Source organism: Aethina tumida, chromosome 1 (assembly GCF_024364675.1).
Source record: "Aethina tumida isolate Nest 87 chromosome 1, icAetTumi1.1, whole genome shotgun sequence".
Lineage (NCBI taxonomy): Eukaryota > Metazoa > Arthropoda > Insecta > Coleoptera > Nitidulidae > Aethina > Aethina tumida.
In genome coordinates, this window is record NC_065435.1 from 65,678,159 (window position 1) to 65,704,501 (window position 26,343).

General features: G+C 29.4%; 2 protein-coding genes across 6 annotated transcripts; one reads left to right on the forward strand and one right to left on the reverse strand.

The window, feature by feature from the left end:
* Positions 1-465: 465 nt before the first annotated feature.
* Positions 466-5,806, forward strand: LOC109608440 (probable ATP-dependent RNA helicase kurz). The gene is made up of 13 exons (XM_020024874.2): positions 466-611; positions 681-857; positions 934-1,266; positions 1,446-1,731; positions 2,203-2,532; positions 2,645-3,049; positions 3,181-3,404; positions 3,487-3,618; positions 3,747-4,024; positions 4,082-4,388; positions 4,462-4,743; positions 5,000-5,543; positions 5,639-5,806. The coding sequence occupies exons 1-13, from the start codon at positions 537-539 to the stop codon at positions 5,725-5,727; spliced, it is 3,462 nt and encodes a 1,153-aa protein (XP_019880433.2). The 5' UTR covers positions 466-536; the 3' UTR covers positions 5,728-5,806.
* LOC109608441 (calpain-9-like) lies at positions 5,789-24,676 on the reverse strand. Of its 5 annotated transcripts, none has more exons than XM_049961239.1 (17): positions 24,440-24,676; positions 20,174-20,414; positions 11,997-12,122; positions 11,297-11,366; positions 11,012-11,180; positions 10,739-10,935; positions 10,544-10,684; positions 10,316-10,490; positions 10,007-10,251; positions 9,772-9,944; positions 9,229-9,434; positions 7,048-7,205; positions 6,916-6,985; positions 6,541-6,765; positions 6,292-6,487; positions 6,176-6,231; positions 5,789-6,116 (listed from the first exon to the last, which is right to left on the reverse strand). In XM_049961239.1, the coding sequence occupies exons 2-17, from the start codon at positions 20,337-20,339 to the stop codon at positions 6,090-6,092; spliced, it is 2,400 nt and encodes a 799-aa protein (XP_049817196.1). In that variant the 5' UTR covers positions 20,340-20,414; positions 24,440-24,676; the 3' UTR covers positions 5,789-6,089. The 5 variants fall into 5 exon arrangements, with proteins under 5 accessions (XP_049817196.1, XP_049817198.1, XP_049817197.1 ...); XM_049961241.1 differs by having other exon boundaries at positions 24,600-24,657; XM_049961240.1 differs by having other exon boundaries at positions 24,573-24,589.
* Between the last annotated feature and the right edge of the window lie 1,667 nt (positions 24,677-26,343).

Sequence of the window (26,343 nt, forward strand, 5' to 3'; positions counted from 1 at the left end):
TAAAAATTTATTAGGTCTTCGGTGGCATTTAAAATTTCTAATTAAGTAATTTTTAAATTAATCACTTATTAAACAAATTATTAGGTACTTGGAATGATTGTCCTAGAACAACGCAAAAAATTATAATTCTAAATTTAGTTTTACTTTAGGTTTTAGCAAAATAGTGGGACCACTAAAAATCTAGAGATTAATATATAACCAATATAAAATAATTAAATCTTTGATGTTTCTTAAATTTGAATACTGTTCCTCCCCACTCAGGTGAGAGATATTTTTTTAAAATTGTTGTTTCTTTATACATTTTGTAAATTAAAAAGTTGACCTGATTTTCCTTGACCTCTGCACTAATAAAAGAAGCATCTCCTAATTTAATAGTACCCATTGTAGGTAAAAAAAAAACTTGGCAACGTTGTTAACATAGGTTTTCTATGTTTGACATAACCTAAAAGTTGTAAAACACAAATATAACCTGGAACAGTCACGTTTCTTTATTATATGTTAATTTTATCATGAAATAAAAGCAAAATATATTAAATATGACTGGAAAAGGATATAACTGGAAGGCTAGACAAGTAGTAAATACTATCATTGATGATTCAAGTTCTAAAAAGGTAATATGTATTCATAACATAAACATTTAATAATTCGGTATATTAACAATTTACACATTTTTCTTGCAGATTTGTTTAGATATCGATGTAAAAGGTCACTATGATCAAAGTAACGAATTGGTGCTTCCTTCTAAGAAAAGAAAAACTAAAGTGAAAAAAGAAAATGAGAAAGTTACACGAATATTATCGAAGAAACAACGTAAGAAATACGAAAAAATTTTGGAGAAGAAACAGAAACAGGAAGGTGTAAGTATGACAACCATAAATATTGCAATGAAGTGCAAATAATTTTATCTGCTAATGACAATCGTAAAAATTTCAGAGATCAGCTTTGTACAAAGCATTAGAAGAAGTAAGAATTAATCCTGAGGAATTAAATCAACTTACTAGTCTTGTCAGTGTGCAAACAAAAGGTTTAAAGAGGCAAAATGAGTCAAACTCAAAGAAGCCAAAATTGAAAAATGAAGGACATACCCCTGAAAATATATTAAAGAATTCAGGTGCAAAGAGACGAAAATTGGTTTCTACTCAACCTGATAAAGTTAATGATAATCCAAATATAGTTGGCTTCCATAGTAGTAGTTCAGATTCTGAGAGCTCTGATGAATCTGATGTTTGTGATGAAAATGAAAAAATTAAGGAAGAATGTGTTCAGGTAAATGTTTTAATTGTGTGGTAAATTTACTTTATTCAGTAAGCAGAAATTAAGCTTATAATGTTCATATTAAATACCCAGAAAATATTGTGCAATTAAATGAGTTATTAGTGATCTCACAGTTTTGCAATTTAATTATTAATGCTTAAAATAAAAAACAAGAACATAAATTGTTGTAGACAAATGTCCCACCTCAAGAGACAACAGAAAAACAAAGTAATGACAGTGAGTTAGTTAATAACAGTGGGAAAGAACCTAAAAAAGAGAATGCACCCTTAATTAAGGAAGAAGTTGTGAAAAATATAAAAACAGAGGCTGACAAAGGTGTTACCAAAAAACCAGCAGTGTATGTAGATGTTGTCCGTAGTGAAGAAATACAAGCTACAAGATTAAAACTACCAATATTGGGTGAAGAACAACAAATAATGGAAGTTATTAATGAAAACTCTGTTGTTATATTGGCTGGTAATGAAGTTGTTTTTATAATAATGGTTTATACATTTCAATTTTTTAAATATGGAAATTTTCTCTTAAATTTTTTTAGGGTACAAAGTTACACTCATCTTGATAAAGCTTACCGTTCATTCTGGACGCTAGTTTAATTAAATGTGCCAATAACTTGGTGAATGGTCCAAATGAGGAAAAGTAAATTTATTTTTCATGTTAAACTTACCAACATTACACTAAAAATATGTAAGAGGGAGTTTCTATATTTTCATTTTAATCTAATGTAGTAAATATAACGTTAATAATAATAATTATAATTGTTCACTTATAAAAAAGTGTAGTTAATTTATAGTATTTCAAATCATTTTCAGTTTTAGTCAGATATTTATATGTATGTGTTTGTGTAAAATCCATTTAAATGTTGAATTAAATTTGACAGATTCAACATAAAGTTTTGCTTAATATGTATTAAATTTTATTTTTCCTCAGGTGAGACTGGAAGCGGCAAAACTACACAGGTTCCACAGTTTCTATATGAAGCTGGATACGCACTAAAAAAACAGATCGCGGTTACGGAACCAAGACGTGTGGCCGCAATTTCAATGTCTAAGCGCGTCGCAACCGAAATGAACTTAAGCACCAGGGAGGTTTCATATTTGATCCGTTTCGAAGGAAACACTACGCCTGACACAAGGATTAAGTTTATGACTGATGGTGTGCTGCTCAAAGAGTTACATACGGATTTTCTGCTCACCAATTATTCTGTTGTTATTTTGGATGAGGCGCACGAACGATCTGTTTACACTGATATTTTAATAGGTATTGTTTAACAATTATTCAAAAAAGGAATCGTACTCCTTTAGATTTGATTAGATGAAAATCTGCTTTTAAGCACTTAAATTATTCAAACTAAAATAAGTTTTCTTCTTAGGGTTGTTGTCTAGGATAATACCGCTTAGGCAAAAACGTGGAGATCCCCTGAAACTAATTGTAATGTCCGCAACACTCCGATTAGAGGATTTCACCTTGAACACCAGGTTATTTAAAATCACACCACCAGTAATTAAAGTGGAAAGCAGACAATTTCCAGTTACTATTCATTTCAATAAGCGCACGAACGATAATTATTTGTTGGAAGCTTATAAAAAGGCAGTTAAAATCAACACAACACTTCCTGAAGGAGGAATTTTAATCTTTGTTACTGGCCAGCAGGAGGTAAAATCGTTAGTAAGAAAGTTAAGAAAAGCATTTCCTTTAAAACACAGCTCTAAAATATTGGAACAGGGAGTCAAAACAGAACCAAAGGACTTAGATTCCGATTCAGACGTTGAAGAAGGTAACTAAATATTAATTATCTCAATTATTTTTTGGGACATACAAGGATGTTGAACGTTTCATTGAGTTAATTCAAATAAAGTAGTTTTTCATAATAAAAATTGTTTGTTCAAATTAAAAATTCTATTACAGGAATGAAAAAAGCGTTAAAGAAAAACAAAAAACAAAAATTCATTCCCCAAATAAATCTAGATGATTTTGGTTTACCGGGAAGCAATGAAAGAAACTCTGATGAAGATGATTCTGGATCAGATAGTGATAATGATTGGGATAATGAAGTCTTGACTATATCTAATGCTCAACCATTATGGACTTTGCCTTTATACTCTTTATTGCCGTCACATAAACAACAAAAGGTTCGTTAAAAAACATATATACATATCTATATTGAAACTTAGAAATTATTTGATAATTATGTTCCTCCTTTCCATGTTGTAGGTTTTTCAACCACCACCTCCTGGTTGTCGTCTTTGTGTGGTGAGCACAAATGTAGCGGAAACATCGCTTACAATACCTAATGTTAAATATGTTGTGGACACAGGAAAATCTAAAGTTAAATTATATGACAAGGTTTGTACAAGTTCAAATATTTAAAATTATTTGGTTTAACCATTATTGTGTTTTTATATACAAAAAGCCGAAACTATGTTTCTGAAAACAGGTTTATAATGAGGTATTTTAATTTTTCCATATTACAGGTCACAGGCGTAACGAGTTACGTAGTAGATTGGACGAGCAAAGCGTCAGCGAATCAAAGAGCAGGTAGAGCGGGCAGGACTGGACCAGGTCACTGTTACCGTCTCTATTCTAGTGCTGTATTCAATGACACTTTTAAAGAATTCTCAGTGCCAGAAATTCAACAAAAACCCGTCGATGACTTGTATCTCCAGATGAAGTGCATGAATATTGACAAGGTTATTAATTTCCCATTCCCCACCGCACCTGATTTACTTCAACTCAAAACTGCACAGAGACGGTAATTATAACATCCAATTTTTTATACTTTTTGAACATTTTTCACTTCTAATTTCAGTTTACAAATTTTGGGTGCCTTGAAGGACGATCAAGTGACGCCATTGGGTCGTGCTGTGAGTAAATTTCCCGTATTGCCCCGATATGGCAAAATGCTAGCTCTCAGCCACCAACAAGATTTGTTACCATACACAGTGTGTCTGGTGGCTGCACTTTCTGTGCAGGAAGTACTGCTCGAGGTGCCTCTCGTACCGACCGATCCTGAAAACTTAAAGGAAGTGCGCCAGCAGTGGGCGGCTACAAGAAGGCAGTGGGCCGGAGTAGGGAACTCTTTGCTTCTTGGCGACAACATGGTACTTTTGAGAGCGGTAAGATTAAATATTTAAGCAACTATTGCGGAATATAAAAAACAATACGTGCAATAATTCGTTAATTCGGTAGGTCGGTGCAGCCGAATATGCAAATTCCCAGGGCAAATTGACGCAGTTTTGCGATTCAAACGGTTTACGCGAAAAGGCTGTGTCAGAAATACGGAAACTACGGGTTCAGTTGACCAATGAGATTGGATTAAACGTTCCTGACGCGAATATTACGGTAGATCCAGAAATGGCACCACCAGATGATTTACAGAGCAAACTGCTGCGACAGATTCTTTTAAGCGGCATGGGAGATCAAGTCGCTAAAAAGATATCTCCTGAAAATGTTCCCGATGGTGAAGACAAGGTTAGTGTTTATAATTTAGGCTCCTTTTTTGTGCCAGCACAAATTTGTGATGAGATTAGCCAACAAATAAATAACCTATTTATTGATTTTTTAAAATAACTTGGAATCACTCGTATTAAAAACTATTTAGGTGTTTTAAAAGAATCAACATTCTGCTTATAAATTACAATTGACTTGTTAGTCGAATGGTCGGTTATTGAAAAAAGTCCGTTATTCTCAAGTTTAACGTTAAATGGTATGGTATAAATTGTTGTAGGTAAAATACAAATACGCATATAACGCGAACAACATGGAAGAACCGGTTTTCTTGCACCAAGGTTCTGTATTGAGGAAGACTCTTCCGGAATATGTCGTCTACCAAGAAGTCTATGAAACTAATAAATTGTATATGCGCGGTGTTACTGCTATTGAACCGGAGTGGTTGGCTGTCTATGTTCCCTCTATGTGTAACTTAAGTGATCCACTAACCGATCCAGAACCACGGTATAATCCCCAAACAGGAAAAGTTCACTGCACTGTCACCGGTACATTTGGTCCTCAGGCATGGCCGTTGCCCAACATCGAAATTCCTTATCCACACAATTTAGAAGTTTACAAGTGGTTTGCAAGATTTATATTAGAAGGGAAAGTGTATAAAAAATTGGAAAAGTATAAACAATTTTTATTAAGTCAGCCTAATATTATGGTCAAGACTTGGGCTAAACTTCAACCAAGGACTGAAGCTATTGTTAAAGCACTTATGGGAAAAAGCGTTTATACTAAGAAGCTGCTGGATGAAGTTTTCCTAGTAGAACCCAAATGTATGTATTATTTCTAATTTTAAACTAATATTTATTTATAGTGTATTACATTTTTAAGAAATACGTTATATTTATATAAAATTCTTTCATTTCAGTTCTTCTTAACGAGTACCTGATGTGGTTGCCTGAATCAGCTAAAGGAGAAGTTTCTTTACTTTGGCCACCAAAAGAAAAGAATATATAATTTAAATAATTTTAATTTCATTATAATTATTGTTTTATATTTAGAATTAAAAACAAAAAAATAAACATTATTATTTTTATTTGTCCTATTAATTACATAAATCAAAATATACACATATTTGTACATACAGTGCAGCCCACTTTAGGTTGAAAAACAGCTCCAAACCATTCTTACTCATTAAAATTGAATTAAAAGTAAAACAATTACGGAGGTGTTTCCATTTTAAATGAGATATACTGTATATGAATCAAATTACTTATTATTTACATACACATAGATAAAGTATATAAATATTTTTTTTAAATAAAATACAGTTTTCCACCATTTCTTTGGTTTTCCAGCTTAACATTTTACTTTATATTTTATGAATAAATGGTCATCAAAATCATCTGAAAATTAAATCATTAACGTTTCTTGGCAAAATTTAAAATTATAAAATTATGATTACCTCTTCCAAAGATAAAGGATTACTTTTAGTTTTTGTGTCCAAATTATGATATCTTTCTGAAATTCAAATAAGATTGGTAAGTAAGTAGGTGTGACTATATTAATAACGAAACTTACCATATGATAAATGTAACCTTACTAATGCCATAATATAATTTTCCATAGTCAAAATTTTATTTTTAGCAAATCGCAATACTAAACATTCTAATACTTTGTTGCTTACTGTACATCCAGCTTCCCATAACAGAGCCCTTAAGTGGTAACTGGATGTTTTCCCGCTATTCTGATTTTTGTCAAACTTTTGAAATGCCAACTACAAATAAATTTGGTGAGGCAAAAAAAAACTAACACCATAATTTATCCTACTTTCCAAAATTGAAGCATATGAACCAGAATGGGAATATCGACTGTACCAATTCGTCCACTTATGTTGAAGTCTCTTAACATAATCAAACTTTTACACAATTCTAAACTTGGTTTTTCTGAGAGGATCAACTTCCATTGCGACTTCAAAATTTTTTGCAGTTGACTAGCATCAATTTCAGGTGGATACTTTATTAACATTTTCGATAAAATTGATTTTCCTTCCCCCTGTAATAAACAATTTTGTTGATATTATATTGTTAAATCAAAATATTCCGAAAATATATTTTCCTTTTAATCTACTATATATAAAATGTGTATTTTAAAAACAGAAAGGAAAAATACAAGGATATATTACAGAAAACATTTAAATTTTACCATGACTCCCGATTCCTCCATAAATTCTGCGGAAATATTCCGTATGATCATGTTATCTTCGTTTACTTCCCTAAAAAGTACATATTAAAAATAATTAGATTTTTTTATTCATTTGTTTAATCTATCCTTTACCATATTTTACTTTGCTCATCAGTAAAAATTCGAAGTAAAAACTTTCCATCTAAATTGGGTATATTTGTTTGAGGTACTACAATATAATCACCCGGAGGCAATGTGAAAAATGTTACTACTTCTCGAGCAAGAGAATGATTTGTAACATCTAGCGGTTTCTGAAAAAACATTAGCACTTTAATGAATTTGAATAATTGAATGTATAATAAATTAAAGTGAAAATTTAAAAACAACAAAAGAAACTCTTATCAAACATTAGAGAACTGAAGCTACTATTAAGACTCTTATGAAAAAAGGTTTATTTTAAAAAGATAAGAAATGCAGTTTTCACATAGGTCAATATAAAAGAATTTTACACTGTTAACATTATTTTTATTTAGCGCATTAAAATATACACATAGATTTAATGTAAAGGTTAAAGCTGTCGTGGCCATTATTTCCATATCTATATTTGTTTGGGTTTATAGATTTACGTTTGTTGGAATTATTTCCTGTCGTTTCGCTAGCATGGGTGGCTAGCATCTTCAGACAACTAAATGACAACTTAGACAACTGATGTTGTAGATGTTGTAGAAATTTCTTTCTGTTTATTGGCTGTAACTTTTCTATTTAAAATATTTGAATGAAAAATTAAATGGAAAATTATACACGCCATAAAAATTGTTTTACATATCCAGTAAACGTCTAGTAGATGTCTATTATAACATTATTGATGCTCAAAATGGGTATATACCAAATTTTACAAAAAATCTATGGCAGAATTATAAATAACATTTTTCTAATGAAATTATTCCTTTTTACAACAACTTTTAACATGTTTAACAAATTTAATGTGAACTCTTAAAATAATAATAATTTACTCATATTGTTTTATAGTGAATTCTAAAAATTTTATTTAATTTAACTCTGAGGCAAAGGAGCATCCCAATACCATAATGGAACCACAGACATGTTTCACGTAGGTGTAACAAACTTTTTGTGTCGTTTTGTCCCTATAGGATGGCTAACATAAGTAGGAGATTTATTTTTATTTTTAAATAAGTTAAATTCATCACTAAAAACTAGTTGTGCATATTATCCAGTGGGTCTGATGTTCAACAAATCCAAATGAAGCCTTCACATTTTTAGTTGTAAGCTATTTTTTGTAGGTCTGCAGCTAAGCAAATCCCCATCTACTAACCTCTTTCTCATAGTTCTTGAACTAATTTCAGCAACTCCCATTTCATTCCAACAGCAAAATTAAAAATCAATTAATCAGTACGTTTAGAATAAATTGATGGGATGTCATGTTGTATAATATAATATAGTATATGTGCATTCAAGTTTGTTAAGATTCAAACATAAAAAATAGGAAAAATTTTTTTAACAAGTTACATTATTCAATTTTCGTCGCTTATGCACACCTATCATAGTTTTTCTACTTTCATATTTTCGTTACTATTTGTTCTACTTCTGGTATACAACACCATATCCTACTAGAATTTGATTAACTGACCTTTTGTCTCATTTCCCTTCAGGTATATGTAGATTTACTATATATGTGTATGTTCTATTATATTACAATTCTATTCAATATGTTTTTAATAATTTTTTTTATAAATTCCAGCCACTTGAAAATAAGTTTTGCTTCATCCATGTTGTTTATCATCATTTAATTTAAATATTTATTATTAGTCTATTATGCCACAGTGTTTCTGTATATACTTTTAATTTTATTAGTAAACAGTTATAGTCTATTAACTTATATAGACCCCGCATGAAGTTGATTTTATATGGAATACTTATCTTCGACCAAGTTTCCAATTCTATTTCCTAGCCTTTAATATGACTGATTTTCTTAGTTGTCACCACAATTTTACTCACTGATGATAATCAACTTTTAGCAATCATGTGAGCACTTACCCTATAGCAATTTACTTAATCAAAATCTCCACTGAAAAAAAAAACTTAACGCAACTCTGTTCATTTTTGTAATATCCTTGCATATGATAATATAATAATTCATAAAGTAACTTTTTGGCTTAATTACTTATAATGTAACAAATTGATACATTAAATATTTTCAAAACTGCGTTAAATTAAAATTAATGGAAAGGTTATTGAAGATTTCTTTAAAACAGAAAGTTAACCGGTGATTTTTTACATTTACACTTTTTTAGTTTTTATATTATAATTTTTTACCTGTTCTGCAACAAAATGCGGTGTCAATCTCTGCATGGTATGCGGCACTTCATAAACCGCGAACCCAATGGCATACAAAGGCCGTTTCTTCTTCGTCTTCTGCGGATTCGTCTCGTAATATTGTGTTATTGACACGACCACGTGGCATTTATTGCTCGACGTTCTCGGTATCTGGACGTGAAATTGCGGATTCATGGCAGTTGTTTCTGTGAAAAACGTTGATCATTGGTGTTCACGCTGTGCTCTAAAATGTTCATTTAGAATGCTAGGGATAAAAAAGAGTTGGGTTATTTTCGATATTTGAAAGAGATATGAGTTTTTTATAATAACTTAGTTTATATAGAGTTCATCTTGAAAGCTGACAATTTTTTATTATCATTCTAAAATGATGAGAACTATTTTTAGTAGAAACTCAGGAGCTATGTCAAAGGATATGTCATAATGAAAGCGTGTATTATGTTGGTTGGATAATAAAATTGTAAAGCAGGATTTATAACTTAGGGATTAGCGAGTCGTATCAATTCATTGATAATAATAATTTACCAATAAAAGCTGGTCCACCTCCCGCATTGTAACCAGCTCTCCAACGTCTTCGGGCTAAAACTGCTCTCCAAGGCTGTTTAGAATGTAGCGCACCTTCTATCATCCAGTCATCTGGACCAATATGGACCAAGTCTAAGTGGGTAAAATATCTAGCGAAATCTTCAAAAGACATCCTGGAATAAAAATCACAAAAAATTCAAGTAAAAATTAAGTTAACATAATGATTGAACCTTACCAAAATTCGCCTTCATTGGTAACTCTTACGCTCAATAATTCCTTATCTCTCGTCGATAAACCGTCCCATTCCCAGGATCTCTCGCTCCAAGGACCTGTCCACTCAGCACTTGACCATGGGTTTCTTAATCTGACCAATGGTGTTTCACCATTAACTCCTCTTACTCGAGCAAGTCCTGTCACACTATAGGCATGTTGTGTTATTAATCCACTTCGCAATCGAAGTTGACGTTTATTCTCTTTCTCCTTTAGTTTGAAATATCGGTCATAAAGTATCCTCCATTCTGTCTAAGTTAATTTAGATACATACCTGATTAATAGTCGCAATTAATAGACTAGATCTGGGAACTGCACTGTTAAGTACTTGAAAAGTTATAAATCGATCTTGATGTGTTAATACAAAACTTTGCACTATTCCTCCCGTTATATCTTGTAGTGCCCTTGTAATGGATCCTTGCTGCAGGTTTTCATAGCATCCATAAAATCTAGCAGTAAATAATATAAATTTGTGTTCATATAATTTATCGACTATTTATACTTAGCATAAGCTTTTTCTAATAAGGCCGGCCAAAAGTGAGTATTGTTCGAACTATGCAGATGAACCAATCGTCCTTTAAAAGTGGGTAGTCTGTCATCTATTACAATATCTTTCCACTCGCCGAAATGCCAAAATCGAAATCTTAAATAATTAATTTGTTGAGAAATTAAACAAACCAAATTGTTTTAATCTTACAAAAATAAACCGCAATATGAATTTGTTGGATTAAATCCTTGATCAGGTGGAACTACTCTGTCTAAAAATCTTGGCGTGAGAGCCAAAGAAACAACAGCAGCCAACAGCCATTGGTCACCTAATTCACCCGGCTCTAGCGTGAATTTTCCCGATTCTAATGAATTTTCTTCTATAAATTTTGGTCTTTGACATATTTCCTAAAAAGAAAATTCTAAACGAATTTAGTTACTAAGACAACATTTCACAACGATACATAAATATCTAAAAACATACATGCGGTCTCATCCAAACTATAGGATGCAGCGATGGCCTTTTATTTTGGAAAAGTGCCTTCGGTCCAGCTGGAAAATCGGGGTCTTCATAAAGTACACCCCGTTCCCTACAATGTCTTTTTATAGACTCATAATTTGTTTGTGTCTTTTGCCTTTCTGTTGTCCAATATCTGAATCAAGTAAATTTATAGTTAATTTGAAAATAGTACAATTATTGAATTATTAACTGTGTTTTTATTTCACAAACATATAGGTTAGTGACAAGTAATTTTATATCTAATCTTACCTCGATAATGTGGATTGTTTATCTTCTAATTTGGGAGCATTTGTCCAAGTCCTTCCGTTTCCATTTAATGCTGAAAAATAATTGATAATTATTAACAATTATCATGTCATTCTATGTATGTAATTTCAAGTATTCTTCAATTATTTATTATTCTATAAATATATTTAATTTTCCATTTTTCTTTTATATTTCAAAACAATGTTGTATATATGTAGTAATATATTTATCAAATCCAAAGTATATATAACCATTTTAAACAACCAAAATGTTATCTTTTTATATATTTGATAGAAATTACTCGTTTTAGGTAAAGTACTACTTGAAATTATTTAAATATTTTGTTGTATAAAAAATTTTGTAGAATGTATAAAATGTATTAGTGTTGATTTTTTGCATTCTATTTTCGCGGATCATTTTTTATTATAGCTCATGATCAAAATAATAATTAATTCAAGATGACTCATTTCACTTCGCTATTTTTGTTATTCTTTAAAATGCATTGTAAACCTGATTTATAATAAATAATTAAGATATTTAAATATTACACGATAATAAATTCATCAATTTCACAATTTAAGTTAATTTTTTTATATTAATATTAAAATAGTTGTAGATTTTCAAAAATAAATAAATATAAATAAAAAATTCGTGATATCTAATGTTATTTGGTAAATAATATTAATATTGCTACGTAACTTACAAATTTCGGAATTAGGGACTAAGTGATTGACTGGTGTGGATGTCCGTTTCTTGGGAGGTTCCGTATCCTTTTTAAATTTAATAATCGTACAGACATTGTCGGCAATTTTCTTATTTCTCCTTGCACCTGAACAGAAGTAAACATTTTAAATGTTAGGCAGTGCTGAAAGATGTTTTAACAATTTAGAGTAGAGCTTACTTTCCAAAATTATTGTGGGTGAATAATTATACATCATTTTGTTGTTTAGGTTCATTGTACACACACGAATCTCGAACACAGATGATCAGTAACAGAAGCGCAATGCAACTAGTAAAAAGTATGCATTAATAATGTTTTCTACTATGTAATAGTTAAAATTACGATAATTAGTTATTAAAATATACACATCATTCGTCCTTTGATATGTACAATGTCAAATTACTATGCACACATGTATTATGTATTATTCGTAACCTTCGACTTACGTAAGTTATGATAGTTTTCCTCGGCTCCTCACATTGTTAATAATAATTGATACCATAATCAGGTATTCAAACAAACATTTGTTTCAGCTGACAATAGGTGCTGAGTATAAATTGCGTGTTAGTATTTTGTCGCCAGCAGAACATTTTTCAGTTGAAAGATTCATCTATGTCATTGTTTAAAAAGTTGAAAAAATTATAACGAATAGTATATTCATTTTTTATTCGAATTTGAATATTTTAACATCCTTTTAAAAAATTATATAAATAGAATATTCATTTTTTATTCGAATTTGAATATTTTAACATCCTTTTAAAAAATTGTATGTTGGTTGTAGTCACGTATTAAATGCAACTGCGAAATAACATTTTCGATTCATAAAGCGAAGTGTGAGAGCGGCGAGTGAAAACGACGACGAATTCGTTTCGTTTATAGAATACCGATTGACAGTGACCATCGCGACGACCGAAAATTTCATTTAGATGAAGGGATTAGATTAAACAGATACGATTTTTTACAAATACAAACAAACAAATTTTTTCGTTTTCTCTTCTTTCCTAGTAGATTTATTCTTTTCTAATTTAAGTTATCTATCGAAAAAATGTAAATTACAGTAATGTCTATAATTATTGCAAATTAAATTTTATTAATTCAGTATATTATATTTAATAATTTATATTTTTGTTGGTAGTTTCAGTAGCGGTTACTTAGGTGAGGCAATTCAATGTTTTTAATCTTTAAAATAGAATATAACTTAATATAAAAGGTAGAAGGGTAATATGTTGTAAAACCGACAATAAAAATAAAATATTGTTTATGTTTTTTTCTGTTCTATATATAATATATCTCACCAGACTCAAACCCCACCGAATGCGTTAGGCCAGTTTTATCTAATCCTTAATACGTGTGTATACGATTTTTTGGTTTTGTATTGAACAAAATTATAGCAGCTTTTCGTTTAGTACTGTTTCTTTCTCTAGTAATTTTAATTTGATCGAGTTTTAGTAAAACTCATTAGTTCTGAGAAAAATTATGATTCAAGGAGTTTGAAAAACAAGTGGACATGTTAAAAGTTGTGTTTAAATAAATCAAATTGTTTTTCAAATTATCAAAAAATATAGTTACTGGATAAGTGACCAAAACAGAAGTCTAAAGCCGTTACACAAAGGTTGCGAGAACAAAACATAAATGTTTTGTCTTGACCGGCACAGTTTCCAGACCTCAGTCCTATTGAGAACATGTGTGACTAATAAAGCATACAATCTATCTAAATTTAAATGATCTCTTCGGGGCGCTTCTGGAGACTTCTTATATTACCAGATTGGTTGAATCTATGCCACGAAGATGCTCTGAATTAATAAAACACATTATTACACAAAATATTAGGAAGTAAAAATTCAATGCCCATCCCACATTATTAATTACAGTAGTGGTCAAATAAATTTTAATTTAGTTTTTATTTAATTAGGTTTATTTGTATATATTTTTTCATTAAATAATAACTAGCGTAACCGTTTTGTTTAATAACATCTCGACATCGTCTGTTCATCGAGTGGACACGATTGCGGCACACTTCCAAAGGAATGTTTACCCATTCCTCTTGTATAATCACAAATACTCTTTGTAGGTTATGTTTTTTGTTAGATTTTTTAAATAATTTCAGATGCTGCCATAGGTGTTCAGTTGGATTTAAGTTTGTGAGGGCCATGGGCGAACATTCGCCAACTCATCTAAAAATCAACTTTTTACAAGCCTGGATGTGGCTTTTGGATCGTGATCTAGTTGAAACTTCTAAACTACAGGCAAATTGTTTTCTCCAAAGGTAATTTATGATTTGCCAAGATATCTTTATAGACAAAACGATCAATTTTGCCTTTAATTCGTACTCTGAGACCAATATCAGGTGCCGATAAACATTCTAATATCATGGTATTTCCACCACCGATTATTATTTGGCATTTAAAATGGTGTGTCGTTCCAATTTGCCTACCATCTGATTCAAATTACTTATACATGGTTTCATCACTCCATAGTACTAAATTCCACATACGTGGGAAGTCCATATGATTTCTGGCAAACACGGATTTTACGATGTCGTTTGGATATATAAAGTTTTTCATAGCCAAGCGCCCAAATAGCTCTGCTTCACATAACCGACGTCTCACAGATTAGAAATATCTGTCCCGAACTGTTGGAATATTTCCTGGTTAATTTATCTTGATATTGTTGGACCCCATCTTTATATATGTTTTCACATTGCTCACCATGTGAAATTTTTTCAAGATATTTAAAACAGATAATTCTTATTATTTACGAAATTTGTAAATTTTAAAAGTATTTCACTTTTTTGTCCAACGTCAAATATGTAAAGGCAAATAATATTGAAATACACAATCTGACAAAAATATTAACCACCTTCTAAACATTAGTTATACGATATCTTTAACCAGCATTAGGAATTTTCAATAAACCGAGATTAACAAAACCTAAGTATGTACTATTAGATTTATTAAAAACCGACGTAAAGGCTTATTAACAGGCTAATATAAGTTGTGTTAAAAATGGGTGAACACAATTTGATTGGTAGGTATGACGGTAGATTTGTTGAACCTCCTTTAGGAGTATTAATTGTGATGATGAAGCAAGGTAGATATCTATTAAACATTTAAACAAAACAAAAAAAATGAGTAGTGAGCTCTAGTGATCTCGTTAACATCTCGTACAATTCATTGAACTAAAATTTGAATTTTACATTCAAGCGTTATAATTATTGTGTTATGAAAACTAGAATAATTCGAATTAATTAATTCACACATAAAAGTAACAGTTATGTGTTATGAACAGTTGAACGCTGTGAACTCGATATCTACCATGACCGTAAAAACAATCGGAGCAAGCTGAGCATGGGAACTTTTGTTGTGTTTCAAATTTAACAGAACAGACCATTAAAACAATTCGTTGGAATAATAATTAGCTTTTGGTGCAACAATTAAATCTTTATTTCTTTAATACTAACGCACAGTTTTGTTGATTAGATATGGCTAGTATGAAAAATTTATCAAAATGTGTAGCTATTGTGCAATGCACAAGAGCCCATGATATTAGGATAGGCATTGAGGAAAAGACTGGAGTACTGACCAATTTATGTGCAAGAATCCATTGACGCCTTGCTAATGACACTAACCTAAATTGGATATCGCAATACTACGAAAAATTTGGATGTTTCATGAACATGATAAGAAAGAATGTAAAAATTTTTATTTTTCCTGATTTTCTATATTTAAATTCCACATATATTTTCTAAATAGCAAGCTTACATTGAAATTTAAAAAGGCATATTTTACATTTACGACTAATTACCATTTTAATGCCATTTTAGATCATACGACATTTAATTAGTCCTGTTAGTATAAGTAAATTTATCAAGATAACCAAATAAGCTGAAAGCAATTCAAGTATCATCACTAGAAAAGTAGAGGACACAACTTTCAGCAAAGCAGGATTACGGTTCATAGTTCGACCATCCATCTACCTCTTTTTTGACGTAAAGTTTAGAAATTCAGTGTACGATCCTTGCTCTGCTGGTAATTGATGAACAATTTTAGATAAGTTGTCATCTAATAATGACAGCAAGACCTACAAATTGTCCCCAATAACTATTTCGAATTGCTACTCAGGACAAACTAAAACCTCATATTTCATAATCAAAAGGGAAATTATATAAAGAAGAACGTTAAAGAAAACAAAAGAAACCTTCCAACATCATTCAGAAAAGCTAGTTACTGAATAGTGCTGCCAATTTAAAACCTTTTATTACTTACAGTAATAGATATAATTTTCAATAAGACATAAATAAACTCTAACTGAATCGTTCCAACACTATCACTAACTTAATTATAATTCCATAAACATCAGACAATAACAGCATATTCACCAGTCTCTATTTGGCATATATGTATATGTATATAATAAAATACAATAATACTTAGCATTTTATTTCCGACCGATTCTACACCAAGAAAACAATACGATTCACATTTATCAGATTATAATTTATTGCAGCACAAGTAGGTTTTATTTGCAGTTATTTGTGGCGGCTTTGTCTTATTATTTTAAAAAGACGGACGGAACTACGCCATTATTAGATCTCCGGGTTTTGAATAATTTTAATGAGCAGATCACACAATAAGTAGCTCCAGAAACGTTATGTTAAATATCTAGATTGTACCGTTTTGTCATTAGACTAGAGAATTTGTAAAAAAGCAGTGCATCAATTGAATTCAGATAAAAAACGATAATGTTGCATTCTTTCAAAAATTTATCACCGTATTGAAAATTAACAATAAGTGGAATGATGATGCAATGTTAGAATTCTATGAAGTATTATGATATGTGGATCTTTGGAGGAAAAATTTGTTGACCGGTTTAAATTATAATTTAACGATTTACGAACTTTCTACAGGCAAAAAAATATAAAAAATACGCATATGAAATTAGAATTTAACATATTTTAATATATTTTTAGATATCTATCTATAATTAATTTTAATTAAGAAATTTAGAACAATTTATTAACATTTTTCCGAAATTATCCAATAAGAAAGTTTAGGATTCGATTCGATTCGAATATTTCAAAATACAATAAAAAAATTGTAAACCGTTTACTATATCAATTTTGATGGTAAAGAGTCAGGAATAATTGATTAAGATACTTTTGGTATCTTTAAGTAGCTCATTGTATTTCACATCCTTCAAAATGAATACATACGAAATGTCGTAAAATATAAATGTAATATCTGTGGCAGTATTATAAGTCACATTTGATATTTGATTTGGTAGTTTATTTGATCAGAAGAAACAAATTCATAAAAGGAATGTACTTTAATTTTATTAAGGATTATATAATTTTTTTTTTTTTTGTGAAATACAAATCTCTTATGAGCCATATGAAATTCAGTGACAAAAAAGTACTCCAACCAATTATTCCCAATTTTTACAAAACAAAATGTCTTTATTGTTTATCGGAAATACTTCCGATAAACGTTTCATTTAAAAAATACACTTTTTCAGTTCAGAAAATTCATATATCGTTAAACTGAAATTATATATGTTATGTAGTTAAATTATAAGTTAACCATGTCAACAATGCCTAAATGTGAGCAAATATATGTCTTGTATTTTCTCTCACAATCAGTTATTGAAATTAATGTGCATTTAACAATAATATAACAGGTTGAGTTACTAAAATACCGGCAATTCTTATGCTTAAAATAATACCAAAGGTATAATCGGAATAGTGAAAGAATGCAGTGCATTACCATATTGGGTGCAATTTATAACATCGGACCTACTTCTCTAGAATATTTCTACGTTCAAATACGTGTACTTTGTAAATGTTCCAAGAGGCCAATTTACATTTACGAAATTGATAAATGCAATAATGCAATAAACAATGTAACATTCAAAGTTGAGTGGTTCAACATAACATTATTAACTATACACTTGATGAATTTAGATTTACTTACAAATAATCGTTAGGGAGGTGGTGTTTCATTTTTTATATACATATGAGTGTAAGAATTTTAAAAAATAGATTTAATTGAAAACATTTTTAAGATGTTCTGTTTGAAATAATATAACTTTTATTTCAGGTTAGTTAGGGCACATTTTAAGTTTTCAGAATCATAACTCAATAACAAACAATTTAATTTTGTCTAATTTAAGGGAAAAAATAAATTGTTTCAGCTGTTTTATTTCGAAAAATTATAAGATTAATTTCTCAATTAAAAAAAATCCGATTCAAACTCGATATTTAGACATTTTTTTCTGTGGTTTACTTGATCAGATGTAATTAATTCATAAGAAGAACGTGAATGAATTTTATTTTTTATTAAATTTCGTGTACCTCCATTTTTAAGGACACGAAATTAGTATGAACTATATATAATTTATATTTTGTAAGATATTTTAAAAATTTGTTTATCTTTTTTATTTTAAAATATATGTATTTGTGTATATGTGTTATATTATAATACATCTCGATTGGATGATCCTTTGAACTATTATTAATTAAAATCAAATTATAAGTAAAAAAATTACAAATTTTGTTGAAAATTATTTGTATAAAAAATCTTGTTGTTGTTATCTGTATAAAAAATCAACCATCACGGAGTTCCGCCCTGTTTCATAGAAAAATTAATAATAATAACGGAGACAAAGCTGTCATATCAGCCATTGGTTTAAAAAGTAAATGTAAATAGGTGAATTGAATATTTATAAAAAGTGTAACAAATTATGTCATAATACAGAGGGGAATATCCTTCGCGTTCCCAAAATAATAAAAAAAATTATCTGATCACTTAAATTGACAAAAGACATTTTTTTAATGGTCAATGATTTTCCTAACTGTGTATCACTAAGTGCCCATTATTCTCTTGCTACGTTTTAAGCTGTAAATAGTTATTGTCGTCTGTTGCGATGTTAAATTTAACTGAATGGAGACCAGACTCGTCAAATATAATGCACCGTAAAAATTTTATTTCCTAATTTACTAGAAACGTTATTTTTTATTTTTTCTTAAACGAGAAACATGTTTTTAATTTACAAACTAACATTCAAACGGGATAATAAGAAATGCTGTGAATGTGTGTTGTTAATATGTGATACATGATAGATGTAGACCAATCCGGACAGAACACTAACGATTGCAACAAGTTTAAAGGGAAGGCAATAGATAACCTTTACAAAGACATGCTTCGTAGAATTCACGATTGTGTTGTTCATGAGGTGGCAGTACTACTTAATGATTAAATTATTAAATATTGATTAAAAATTGGAGATTGACCATTATATTTTAGTTCATTTTTTGGATAGTCTTTTTGTATTGTTTTAAATGTTGTTTTAATTTGAAAATCATCTATGAACTGATACAGGGTTGCAATATCTTCAAGAGATATAGATAGAATTATATATATTCCAATACTGCTTCTCTGGCCTGAATAAAGGCGCACAGTGAGAATGGGCCGAAACAATCTGCTGAATATTTAACAAATAAAAAAAGTAAATATATTTAATATATTAAATGTGTTTAAATGCATATTTATATCTGTGTCATTCACACCAGGTCAGTAGTAAGATACTAGTACTAGTAACATATGTTGGTCCCAGTAACCTTGATAGAAACCTGGCCTTGTTTATGTTATAAATTATTACTCATATTACCGGGTTTCAGTTAATACAATAGTCCCGGTATAACTTTACTGACACTACCAAAACTAACTGGAATCTAGAACTTTTAATGAATCTGGCGACAATTTCGTCTCGGATTATGGATTTTTTTATGTCGAAATTGCGGAGGCATCATATTTTAAAAAATATATAATTTCTAAACTCTGTAAATAAATTTACCAGAAGTAATTCCACATTTCTAAGTTACTGGGTACCGTTAATTAGTCGGTCATGTGTTTACATGGAAATTTAATTAGAATAAATTTGCATCTTAAATAACTGAAAACTCAAAATGTAAAAGTGTCCATAAGCAATTAACGTATTCGTGTAATTGCATTTAATTTTTGTAACTAACTTATTTCCGATTATAAAGTTTAATGCACTTTTACCGGTAGGGATGCGTAGTTCTAAAAACGTACTTATGTAAGATACACTTCTAGTTCTGACAGTCGTTGGAACTTGAAAAAATAACATTAAGATATTCTCACCTAAATGTCCGTTTGTTTTACTGTGTCCGTTTTGCATGTAATATGGACCATGCCCATTATGAATAATATAATTGACGTGTCCATTTTGTTGTGGGTTGTGGATAGGAAGATGTCCATTGTGACCGTTGTATTGATAATTTTGTCCATGTAGGACTGTTTGAGGCATATTTTTACTTATTCCAATATACTTCTTCAGCACTCAAGCATCCTGAAAGTGGACTCGACGAGATTTCACAACAGACTGAAAGAAAGAAAAGAAATTATTAGATTATTTTAGAAAAATATTTATTTATTATATTATATTTTTATTATTTATTAAAATATTTCAAAGCATAGAAATATTAAATAACGGTTACAGAATACTTAACAAAAGAAACTTATTGTGGACAACTAGTTAAAGTTAAATTGGAGAAAAATAAAATATACTGGATGGGTATTTTTTCAGATAAATAGCGGAATTCTTAACTCGGCAATATTATAGGCCAATGGCTTTATTGCTCTGTTGGGTTTATATTATTCATTTTCGCTAACTGTATGTTCTTAATAACAATCTTGGACGGTTCTTTAATCATCACTCGTTTTTTTAATTGTTGCACGATCGTTACACCAGGCTAGATGTAGTGAAAAAAAGACTTAAATCCACGAATTAGCCTTTATAATTTCATGATCATCAATGTGTTCGCTCGGACAACATATAGTGATTTTATAATTTATCTAAGGTGGTAATTTACTTATTAAATAATTATTTTAAAAAATGTTTTGTGCTGTAATCCTGATAATAATTACGCTTCCTTTATAAATGTATTCAACAAACGCGCGTCCGTATGGTTGTATGGTTCTAGTAGGCTGAAAATAATTTTTTGTTACGATGTTGACAAATTGTTGGTCAATTTTTTCTATTATTTTTCGGAAATAATTATATAAGTAAAAAATACAGCTTCTATTATCTTACTAATTATATTCTTTTTATGCATTCACCTTGTGTTTATTAAACCTTCAAAAAGAACCATTATCCATGTTATTTATGTTCAAATGATTTCTTCATGGTAATGTTTCAAATTTAAATGAAACCATTTTTTAAAACTATTATCCATCCTGTATTCAAGTCCATTAGGTAAATGTATGTGTATGAATAAAAAGTATTTACAATTTCAAAAATTAAATTCGTATGCATAACACAACATAAAATACGTAGGTATTCACATTTTTCGAAAAAGATGCTGTGTAGTTATTTTTCAATTTTTTAATAGTATATAAATAATGTTAAATTCAATAAATTTAGGTGTTAATAAAATTTTATAACTTTAATAGCAAATCAGCTATTAGGAAAGTGTCTTTGAACAATGTCCAGTGAGTGGTTAATGTTAAGTTTTTTGCGGTGAATGTCCAACTGTCAACATACGTGTCATCTGATATTTATTTAAAAGCTATTTTGTTAGAAAATTGTATTAGAGACTAACTTCAAACTGAATAAACTGCTAATGACGACGCTTCTAATTATTCTACTTCAATTTACACACACAAGGGGTTGGTGCGCACAACTCACACACATACATATAATACCCTGTATATTAAGAAATGCATATCTTGATAATAAATTTTATTACACAAGCAAAATATATGTTTTATAAATTATTGATGAAAGTACATAAAACATATTTTTGTATTAAAGGTTTTCTAAATTCCTGTTTATCTTCTTGCGACTAGTTTGGTTCAAAAGACCGTTTTTAAGTAGACCATAGAAAGATTAGATCTATACAGTCAATGTTTTTATGTACAACAAAAATGCATAAACAGCATATACATATATGTTGCAGACACATTGTAAATTCCACCATTTTATAAAACGGCTACCCAGTTTATAACAGCCACACATTATTAAATCACGGTTTGTTTTTTATTATTTTGCAACCTGGCTAGTGATTTCAGCCATTTTATAAACTGGCCGATCAAGTATCTGCCATATACTCAAACGGGGTGTCTCAGTATAAAGGAAACAAAGCGATATTTAACCTATAATGAAAATAAACATATTATACAATATTATATTATAAAAAATGTAGAAAATAAAAATATAAAATGGAATTGCAGACTGTTGTAACTTGTGAAGAATTTATAGACAAGATGTAAAAGAAACCTTGTCATAAATCCTGCTTTACATTATTTATATTAAAATTAGGATTAAGAATTACTATATTGGAATATTATAGTACCAAAAATATACTAATTATACTGATACTCTTAAGTATAGTGTTATAGTATTAATACTAATAATAATATCCCAATAAATAAAATGAGATGAAATTAAAAATAAGATAATTTGTGCTATTTTTGGCAGTTTATTCGACAAACTACTTGATTAAAAAAATAAATTCATAAAAATAATGATTTTTAATTTTTCTGCAGAATTTTGAATATGCATATTTTTTTATGAAGTTTATAGTTAGATTTTCTATAAAAAATTGTTAATATTATTTATTAAATGTTAATACCTAAACGATTACCCTGTAGGTTTTGGTTTTGGACCAAAAAATGTAAAAAATTGTCTATAAGTACATATTTCATCTTTTACAAATGGGCCACACTGTAACAGACTGTCGTATTTTTGGACCGGATAGAGAAAATCTGATTTAAGTGTTCAAAACTTAATTTTTCAAAGCGTTTATTCCTCAATTATCTCTCTGATATCTCCAACTAGTTGTGGACTAGTTAAAGATAAATTGAAGAAAAATACAGTATACTTGATAGATACTTAAGTGTTCAGAGTTTATTTTTTTTTAAATGTTGATTCTTATTTGCATATGTAAATATTACGTTTCCGAAATATTTACAAAAATTACCTATTGCTAAATAACTTATTTACAAAATTTTGTTTTGAAAACTTGTAATAGACGTTTGCAGGCATTTTTAATGTAACTGGTTACCTCAAAAATATATGCAACTTTTTTATTTTAGATGGAAAATATAATTGAAATTGTCTGTCACTTTGAAAAGAAGAAGGTGTAACTGATTGTTTATTTTATTTAAATTTTTAAAAACCAAGTTTTATATTCACACACTCACGTAAAAATTGTGACATATTTACTAATTCTCAAACAAATTATCAGTGGTTATGATATGTTAATAATAAGTTTGTCAAATATTATGTTTGATAGTTTTTTCTGTTTCATAGACGTAATAAATATGTCGAAATATATCAAAAACATCGTTATATCTTCTTCTTATCTCGAAATTATATAGTGATATTTTTTTTATGACAAGTAGCTTATATAACTAATAAAAGTAAATATTTTTACAGGTTATCAAAAATAAAATAAATTAAATAAGTTAAAAGGAAGTTTAAGAAATGCTCTGAGATATTAAAAGGCGTTAGACACTTAAATCAGTTTTTTTCTACTTAATCTGGAAATTATTGTAATTGCCAAATATAACCCATTTGGGGTGCCCTGTACATTACGTCTAGTGACATACTCAATAGAACAGTTGTAGTAGTACTTCACAGTCATTAGCCTAAACACGTCGGTTTTTATTTCCTATGTTATGGAAAATAAAATTTAAATATTGTTCTCTGATCTTCTCGATGAAATGTTTTAATAAAATAAATGTTGGATTTGTTACATTTTTTCGACCATCACTTTACCATACATGATTTTTAGTATAATATAATTGTAACATTAAATTGAACAAGTTCTACTATTCTTATTTTTATCTTTAGATTTGCCCCAGATTATTGTACGATAATTATTGTTCTTGAGAATAATTCAAAACAAAATCTCATATAAACAGGAACAATATTATTGTTGTGTGATTTTTGATGATGATACATATCATTAAAACTTTCAATCGGTCGCATTCCATGTTTCATCATTTACAACAAAAAAAACTCTACTTACATGCAAAAGAGATCTTGCTTCTTACGAGCGATAATTGTCGCATTGAATAATCTTGAATAATATTCTTGTCAAATTTGGCGTAACGCATAGTTAGTAGACAATTAGGACGGTTGATAATTATCACAATTAAAAATATATAATAATTTAGAAACTTGTTTAATTTGTGTTCAACTCATTTGCTGATAACTACATTCGGAATTATAAATGTGAAGAAAAAAAAAACTAAACGTGGATCCGGATATCCTCTTTCATGAGATCTGCAGCAAACCTTGCGGTTTTCTAGCATCACCTAGCATCAGTTACGCCGTTGTTAATTCAAAGACAAGATTTTAACAGTTACACACTTCAAAATTCATCTAGACACTATTCCTACCTTTCGTTAAATACTCAAATAACGAAATCACAATAGTTCTTTGAATGCAACACGAATTCGATATTCGCGAAGTAACCAGTCACAGCGATAAACAGTCAAAACATAAACAAAAGCAACCAGCACGTGTACGTACGGAATCGAGTACTGCGATGGCGCTCACCTGGCGACTGTATGAGAAGCAGTACTGAACATCCGAGCGACGAAAGAAATGCACCGTAGATTGCGTTCTTTCTAGGATAGATACGAGCATCGAGTTTCCTCGACTAGATGCGGCCGACTACGGCACCGTTTAGATGGGCAAAAACATAACGGATTGTGGGAAAAATTGCACTTGATTTTGCTTCCGATTCGGACAGGGCAAATATGGTATTAGAAAATGTAGTTAATTGATTTTGACTAAAGCGACCGGTTGAACATAAATTGTATTCATACGTTTATTTCTTTTATGGTTTTCCTTTTGCAGGTTTGCAGATGATAATAATAAGCATATTTTTAGTATCCACTACTTTAAATTTGCGTTACTTGAATTTGAAAATTTATAAGTTCCTGTCCCCTTTTGACAAACTTTTTTTTTTTGTTGTAAAGCATGTATTTATAGACAAAATGTTTCCGTTTTTGGCCCAGAAACCAAAATCTACTGGATAATTTTTTGGCATAGAAATTGAGGAAATTATACTAGCAATTTTTTTATAGAAATAGTATAATAAGATTTGTGCTATTTTTGCCTGTTTATTCCATACATAGATCTGAAAAAAAAAATAAATTCATAAAAATATATGATCTTTAATAATTTCACAATTAATTGCATTTTTTTAATGAAATTTGGTATATTTTCTGAATTCTAAATAATTTGCAGTATGATTTCCTCAATTCTTAAGCTAAAAAATAGGGTGTAGATTTTGCTTTGAACCAAAAACGTGGCATTTGGTCTATAAGTACATATTTTCATGTTTAATTGTGAATCAAAGAAAATTAGTTACAATCAGATAAAAATTACAAATTTCAAGTGAGATGTGGCTCACTCACTACAGAGTATTACAAGAATAACTAAAAATATCTCTTATAATAGTATGGACCAAAAAAAGCAAAAAAGTAGAAAAGATATAGAAGAACCCCGTCGTTTGCGAACCTATTAAGATTTTTTCTGCTTGCTTTAGTCCATACTATTACTTTAAATAAGTAAATAATTTACATTCTTCTTTATTGTAACATATATTTCGTGGTTTCTGGTTGTAATAAAATATTACCCTTAATTAACAACTTATTTGCAATTGGTAATTTTCAGTAGTTTTTAGAATAAACCTAAACATTTGGAATAATTTAATAATAAAAACAAAAAGTTTTTATTCTTGAGACAGTTCTTATGTTACTTAATTTTATCCCTATATTGAAAATTTTTATTAAAACAATATATTTATACTATTGTTTTTTAAAAGGTTTTTAAAAGAAAGAAGAAAAAAGAAATCATAACAATTAAAGTAAAAATCTTCTTATATTTTACATCATGTTGCATAAACAAATAATCTGCATATCTTAAAAACAATTATAACCTCTACTCATTCATTACTAAATATTTTGTATTTTCCATGTTTTTTAAATAATTTTAAAGTTAATAAAAATTATTTCCCTGATGCTGAATAACGTTTTGTGTACAAGTCTGTTTCCACAAATATATCTGTTTAGTGTATTTAAAAACACCATTTTACTTTACTTTTATTTTTAAGTAGACTTTAATTACTCACGCAATAGTCCATAAAGTGTAAGAACAGGAAACTGATTTGTGATTTTTTTAAAGAATTACAGAGACTATTTGATATTTTCAGGGATTATTAATACTTTATTCCATGATTTCCATCAGAAGGAAAAAACTAATTAGAACAACGTAATTTTTAATTTTATCGCAA